This window comes from Chaetura pelagica, unplaced genomic scaffold, assembly GCF_000747805.2.
Source record: "Chaetura pelagica isolate M959 unplaced genomic scaffold, ChaPel_1.0 scaffold702, whole genome shotgun sequence".
Classification (NCBI taxonomy): domain Eukaryota; kingdom Metazoa; phylum Chordata; class Aves; order Apodiformes; family Apodidae; genus Chaetura; species Chaetura pelagica.
This window is the reverse complement of record NW_009952372.1, coordinates 80,484-88,303: the sequence shown is the minus strand read 5'-3', so window position 1 is coordinate 88,303 and position 7,820 is coordinate 80,484. Positions and strand designations below refer to the sequence as shown.

General features: G+C 41.0%; 1 protein-coding gene across 1 annotated transcript in view; it reads left to right on the top strand.

The window, feature by feature from the left end:
• Positions 1–3,245: 3,245 nt before the first annotated feature.
• The window catches only part of LOC104398082 (transportin-1), a gene marked incomplete at its 5' end in the record, with an annotated part of 63,124 nt that continues 58,549 nt past the window's right edge, over positions 3,246–7,820 (top strand). The window contains 2 exons of the mRNA XM_010008126.1: positions 3,246–3,321; positions 5,331–5,480. Coding sequence (XP_010006428.1) covers positions 3,246–3,321; positions 5,331–5,480 — 226 coding nt within the window. The remainder of the gene's footprint in view (positions 3,322–5,330; positions 5,481–7,820) is intronic.

The window sequence follows — 7,820 nt, the reverse complement described above, 5'->3', positions numbered from 1 at the left end:
ACCCGTCGCCCCTGTGATAAAGTGGGGGGTGAACAGGGGCTTCCTAAGGTAATCCGGCGTTGGGATTCAGGGCGAAAGGCGTAGCTGGTAGGAGTGTTCCTGGTGGAGCCGTTGCCTCCATACTCTCGTTGGCCTACTGGCTCTGATACTGTTTTTTTGCTACGATGTGAGGATGTTTCTGCTTGCCTAGAATCTTGAGCCTGAAATACTGCTCGTTACGCTCTTCACATTTCATGAGAAGGGGGAAAACTACCGTATGTGGCTTTTTGTGCATGTTAGTGTTGTGGATTGTTGGTTTGTTGTTTGGGTGTTGTTGTAGTCTTTTCCCCCCCCCCCCCCCCCCCATCTCTTGATCGTAGGTAGAAGTGATGAAACAGCAAGGTTTTAAGGAACAAAGACTTGAGATAGGAAAACGTTACATTAAGACTAATAGAATCACAAGTCTTGAAAAGTAAAGCTCTCATCTGTTATCTCCTACTCTTTGAGCTAAGTGCTTTAAAATATCTAGAAATCCTGAAAGGATATCCTTCTATGAAGGATAAGAGTCTAGTATCTTGATCACTTTTTAAGGCATTTGCTTGAAGGTCTTCACAGAAAGCAACAGAACACATTTACATAGGTAAGAATATATATGTGTTATGTTAGGAGTTTAGCTTGAAGTCAAATTTGCTTGACTTACAGGCTTACCTAACAGGTATGGTCAAAGTTTAGAAGACTTCTGTTCTTATCTGAAAGATGAAGGTAGTTTTCATCTTGTTCTTGCTGCTATGCTTCAGATTCTTAAGATGCTATTGCTTCCTTTGAAAAATACTATACAGAGGTGGCTTAAGTGTTCTGATAATGCCCCAAACAAACATGGTTTTTTCGTATTTCAAATAGAAAAGTGTTTATTGTAATAGTGTTTATAGTGTAGCTTTCATGTAAAATTGCATTTTATAGCTCTGTTTCAAATAACTTAATGGCATCTGGTTTGTTTTTTGAAAAAGAGCAGTGTATGTGCAGGATGACCAATATAAGCAATGCTGTCTGTCTTTAAGATTACTAGAAATTTACTGAACAGAAGTGCTGTTAACTGATGTTTGAAATTCTTAAATGGAAGTGGCAACTCCCTGCTGTGCTGAAATACCTGTGTTTTCAAGGAGATCCTCATGTGTTGTCCTGTAAAGGTTAAATAAGTGGCACATTTTTACCATTGTACTATCAGTTTGGAAAAATGTTCTAATACAACTTGACAGGCCATGTCCTATAAGTTAAAAAAAAAAAAAAGGTATCTTTTGAGACTGCTTCCACAAAAATTTGTGATGGCTATTGTATTGTGGAATGCTACTTAGCAGCATGTGCAAGTAGGATGGTGATTAATGGTTTCAAATTTAAAGTACTTTCAGTCCATCATTTTTAAAATAAGGTTTATCAGTGTGTTGACTCTCTCATGCTCTTCTTGACAGAGTTTTGGCGTGTTTAGAACTCAAATGTAATAATGTGACTAGCATAGGTTAGCCAAAACACTTTGTTAACAATTTTATGAATTGGTGAGGCTTTCAAACATTTTTCAAATGAAGATATAGATGTTTCTTGGAGTAAAAAAGGAAAACTGGGTGAAGAAACTGATAAGAAAATATGGCCCATAAGCGATTGATTGGGTGTTTTTGAATTCATTTTCTATTTAATACTGCTCTTTAAGTTCTTTCTGCTTGCTTCTTCTGCTGTTGCTTCTTATTTGAGCCATTGGAATTCACAGTTGTTAGTAATGTTTGACTGACTGTTTTGGTGATTATGTTTCTGAAGCTTAAAGAAGAAAAAAATTTGGAAATGTGCTACCCTACTTCTTGGCTGTTCCTGAAAGAGCTCTTTGGCGTGGCACCTTTGACAACAGTCTTTGGATGTGTGTTTCTTCATTTCTAGGGGCTATGTAGAATGTTCTGTGTTTTTTTCGCTTGATGTGACCATCTCTCTGTTTACATTTCATCTTGTGTGTTTCATAGCAAAGAAGCTTGTGGCTGTGATAAGTAGACTTTACTCTGTAAGTAAGTGGGCAGGTTCCTTTAACAAAGTTACTACTTGATACAAGCAGCCTAAATATCTAAATAAATGAAGTTTCTTAAGTTTGTGATTGAGACACTAGCTGTTGATTATAGATATCTATGACTAAGGTTTGGCAATTTTGAATATTTAGAGATGTAGCTATACAGCAAGTAAAGTAAATGGCTCTGAAGCAAATAATCTTACTTCTTCTAAAAATTTTGTCTGTTAAATGTCTTGTTTCCCATACTGATGATATCTACTAGGTTTAGTAACTTAAAGATGACACTGCATGCTTATGACTTAAAATATTGTTGAGCATAATGCTAATTAGTACCAGGGTTTGAGAATAGGATACAAGGAGAATGCCAGATCACCGTTCTAGCCAAGCAGTGGAAGAATGCATAGAAATTTGAGGCAGAAGTAATGACAAATTTCAGAAAGACAAATATGTACCTTCTAGCTGTTCAGAAACATAATCATTCTTCCTGTGGTTTCCCCAAGGACATAGTGAAGAGGCTGGTATTGCTAGTAAAATACTTAGAGAGGTGTCACTCTAGAAAATTAGTTTGTGTACAGGATTGTTTGTTTTGGTGTGTTGTGGTTTTTAGAGACCATGGATAAGCATGAGCTTCTTGGTACAAATATCTAGGCATTTATAATGAAACAGATTCTCACTGTTGAAAGCTCAGGCTGTGGCTAGTTAGCATCATAAAAAAGTCTATGACTAATATTAAAGTGAGTAGCTTGTCAAAATCACAATAGCTGTTGTATTTTAATGCTGGAATGCTTTTATTTATTGTGGATTAAAAAAATGACATTACAGGATTGTGTCTCAGTGGATTCCTTAGGTTTGGCTGGCTTCTAAGTGTAAATATTGAAATCTAAAACTGTACAGAGGAATGTGGGGGGTTTGGGGGTTTATTGGGGTGGGTTTTTTTGTGAGGCTGTTATTGTTGGTTTTGGCTTTAAAAATATTTTAAAGGATCTATTAATTTCTGTATCTGTCCCTGGATTATTTTTTTTCAGATTTCAACATAACTAAAAGCTACTGCTTCTATATGAAAATTACAGAACTGTTTTCAGTTCATACTCTGTATGTTGTGAGCTTATTTCAAACAGCTTATCACAGCTGTTTGAAATTACACAGTAGTACATAACTCAATAATCATAGTATCCATGCTGTGTGTGAAGATTCAAATATCCTTAACAGTTTCTCTCTTCAGAAACTAGAACAACTCAATCAGTATCCAGATTTCAACAGCTACCTGATTTTTGTTCTTACAAAGTTGAAGTCTGAAGGTAAGTTCTTGAGATATTGACTTCAATATTATTTTTTCCTTTTTTAATGTATTTTATTTAGATTGAAAGAAATAGGAAACTGATTTCTAAAGGCAGTTTCCTGATTGGTTGATCTCCATAGTCATGTAGAACTCCTTTATCCTCAATAGTCTTTCTGGAAGAAGATGTGATAACATGTTGGTGCTTGTAGTTGCAGTCTTGGAATAGATTCCATTTAAAATGTCCTATTAAATCTTCCCAGAAACGTGGAAGCATTGTGCTTCTATCAGACTATAGCGAAATTGTGGAATAACTTTGCACTTTATGGTGATGAATCATGACTATACACAATGCGTTGCTAAATCCAGTTGGGATCATGATCTCCCTAGTAATCATAGAATGGGTTGGGTTGGAAGTGACCATAAAGATAATCTCGTTCCAACCTCCCTGCCATAGACAGGGACACCTTCCACTAGACCAGGTTGCTCAAAGCCCCATCCAGCCTGGCCTTGAAGACTTGCAACGATAGGGGGATCCACAGCTTCACCAGGCTGGGTGTCAAGAAGGAAGGGACAACCTCTTTTCTCTTGTGCCTTGTGATAGGACGGGGGGCAATGGATTCAAGATAGAGCATAGGAAGTTCCACCTCAACATGAGGAAGAACTTCTTTACTGTAAGGGTTACAGAACACTGGAACAGGCTTCCCAGAGAGGTTGTGGAGTCTCCTCCTCTGGAGACTTTCAAGGCCTGTCTGGATGCATTTCCGAGTGACCTGCCCTAGATTTGGTCCTGCTCTGGCAGGGGGGTTGGACTCGATGATCTCCAGAGGTCCCTTCCAACCCCTAACATTCTGTGATTCTGTGTTCCAACCTGGTCTTTAACACTTCCAGGGATGGGGCTTCCACAACTTCCCTGGGCAACCTGTTCCAGTGTCTCACCACCCTCACAGAAAAGAATTTCCGCCTAATGTCTAACATAAATCTCCCCTCTTCCAGTTTTGGTCCATACCCTTTGTCCTTTCACTACAAGGCCCTGTAAAAAGTCCCTCCCCAGCTTTCCTGTAGGCCCCCTTTAGGCACTGGAAGACCCAGAGCCTTCTCTTCTCCATACTGAACAGCCAGAACTCTCAGCCTGTACTTGTAGGAGAGGTGCTCCAGTCCTCTTCATGGCCCTCCTCTGGACTTTCTCCATGAGCTCCATGTCCTTCTTATGTTGGGGGCTCCAGAATTGGACACAGTGCTCCAGGTGGGGTTTCATGAAAGCAGAGTAAAGGAGGAGAATCACCTCCCTTGACCTACTGGCTACACTTCTTTTGATGCAGTCCAGAACATGGTTGACTTTCTGGGCTGCAAGTGTACACTGATGGCTCATGTTGAGCTTCTCGTCAACCATCACTCCCAACTCCTTCTCCTCCAGATTGTTATCAATCCATTCTCCACCCAGCCTGTATTTGTGCTTGGGATTGCCCTGACCCATGTGCAGGACCTTGCACTTGGCCTTGTTGAACTTCATGCAGTTTGCACAAGCCCACCTCTCAAGCCTGTCAAGGTCCCTCTGGATGGCATCCCTTCCCTCCAGCGTGTTGACCTCACCACACAGCTTGATGTCATCAGCAAACTTGCCATTGTCCATGTTGCCGACAAAGATGTTAAATAGCATTGGTCCAAGTACCGACTCTTGGGGAACACCACTTGTCACTGGTCTCCATCTGGACATTGAGCTGTTGATCACCACTCTTTGAGTTTGACCATCCAGCCATTTCCTTACCCAACAAATGGTCCATCCATCAAATCTTTCATGAGTCTTCTGTATCCTATGAGTTCAGATCTATACCTTGCTATACAAAGCTTTCTTAAAACGTAGACTTTGCAATACTTGGCTATGTGAATTGAGGGTCTATTTGGAAGGAGAGATAAGGAAATAAAGATTAATATCTCTCACTATAAGCTTTGACCTTCTTGCATTGTTCTGGAAATCTGGCTTATCCTATGAGCTGGTTGAAGTTTCAATGTAATTATTTTCTATTGCAGATGAACCAACACGTTCCTTGAGTGGTCTCATCTTGAAGAATAATGTAAAAGCACATTTTCATAACTTTCCAAATGGGGTAACTGACTTCATTAAAAGTGAATGTCTGAACAACATTGGTGATTCTTCTCCCTTAATTAGAGCTACTGTAGGTAAGTTTACTCTTATTGCTCTCTTCTGCACACTAAAAACATTACTGATATGAGAACTGCACTAGTGAGAAGTATTAAACTCCTAAAACTGTTTGCTTCTGGTAATTTCCACAACTGCACCATGTTTTGATGCTAACATAAATAATCAGTGTGAATATATTAAAGTCATACTTATTTTTGCTTCCTGTTCTCTTAGAACTGATTAAGCAAGTTCATATCTCTTGAAATGTGACTGAACTTTACTTGAATCTACTGGAATTCAGCTTGCTGCCAATTTGTATACCTAAAAACAGGAACAAGGAATGGTCTGACTTCAGAACTATTTCAGCACTGCACCTGAATCAATGAAACGCTTCTGTTAGTTGATTTCCTCCCTCCCTCTCCTTTTCTCCCCCCCCCCCCCCCCCCCCCCCATGCACACCCCTTCAGGAAATCATTATACCTTACATGACATGCACTAACACAATGAGTTTCTGTGTTTTAAACATCTTCTGTTTCTCATTTCCTGAATATAATTGTTTAGTTCACCTCTTCCTTAACATGCATTTTTTAGTTACTTTGTGTTAATGTTGCTTTTTTGTCTGCTCTTTGAGAATATGATTTCATATTTGAGAATATGAGATTGGTCTAGTACTCGCTGCTCTCTTGATACTAGCTAGGTGTAAATATATTGCTACCTGCCTAGGCTGCCTTCTTAGCATATGAGTTGATGTGATTCTGTGATACCCTAATCCCAGTTACCCAGTTCTTTTAGAAATCCAGGAAGTTACATTCCAAGGAAGAAAGGACAGAAAGGCACAGTGAAACAAATGCTAGGCTCAAGCACCTTAGAACTGCACTGAATCAAGTATTGCTTGGTGGACAGAAGGGCGTTTAGAAATCGCGCTAGTAACACCTTCTCTTTGTCTACGGAAACACCACACAGGGATGTTTGATACTGGTATTTTAAGTACACTTAGATCTGACATGAGAAACAACAAAGCTGAGCAGGAGAGTTTGATTTAACAAAAGTACACAAAGAAATACCCCTTGCAGCAGACTGCGTTCAGCTCTTAAGTTATACTAAGAAAAGGCTTCAAAGAGCTGGCACCATACCTCTAACTGGCCCAAAAAACCCCCACAAACGTTTATTGTGGGGCCAAAACAGACCTTATCCAAGACTATCTGAACTTCAGAAGGTGGCACAACAAACAAAACCAAATAAAAAGTCTGACAATCTTAGGAATCACAGGAAAGCCTGAAAACTTCTGTCCATTCTATCCACAAGTCACACTAGAGAAAACATATTTTGAGTCACCCCCAAAATGACTTTGCTTACAGAGAACAGCACCTTTGAAGAACCTAAACCAATATGATTAAGTACATGAAGGCACAAGGCTAGTAAACAGGGACTACGATAAAAAACCTTGTTATTGCACCTGTTCTTTTTCAGTGCTTTCCTTTCCTTTCAATGGATTGACCATTCTGTGGATAATGAATTGACTGGCTAATTCTGGTCAATGGCTCGATGTTCAAGTGGAGATGAGTGACGAGTCACATGCCTCAAGGGTCTGTACTGGGACCAGTGCTGTTTAACACTGTTGTGGTTCTTTGTCTTTCTCCTGGTTGGCTCACCAATAATGTCGTGGTTTAGGCCCAAGGTGACAACAAAGGAACAGCCCCATGGCTGCTCACTCAACCCCCCACACACACACTCTGGGATGAAAAGGACAAAGCTCATGGGTCGAGACAAAGGACAAGGAAGGTTCTTCACCAATTAAGGTCCCAGGCAAAGCAGACTCAACTTGGGGAAAAAACAATAATTTAATTTCACACTAATCAAACACACACAGGCCACAGACAACACAAAGAGCAGAGCTTGCATATGTTACCCCACCCCTCCCTTCTTCCCGGGCCCAAATCACTTTGTTCCCAGTTTCTCTCCCTCCTTCCCCCCAGCAGCAGAGGGGGACAGGGGATGGGGTTTAGAGTCACTTCACAGGCTGGTGGTTCCTGCCGCACCATCCTCCTCAGGAAGACGGATTCCTTACAGTCCTTCCCAGCTTCCCCACGGGGTCCCTCCCATGGGAGAGAGTCCTCTACGAACCTCTCCTTCATGAGTCCTTCCCACGAGGTCCGGAGCAAGCTGCTTCCAGCGTGGGCTTCTCACAGAGTCATGGGCTGCTTCGGGAACAGCCAACTCCCCTGGCACTGGGGTCTTCCAAAGCTGCGTAATCAGAGTCCACTGGCAGCAAATCCACTGGCCAAGTTCACCCTTCCTGGTGCCCCCAGGGAATGATCCACCATGTTCTTCCATGAGTGCATGGGGACAGCCTGCCATCTCGCTATGGGTTGTAGGGA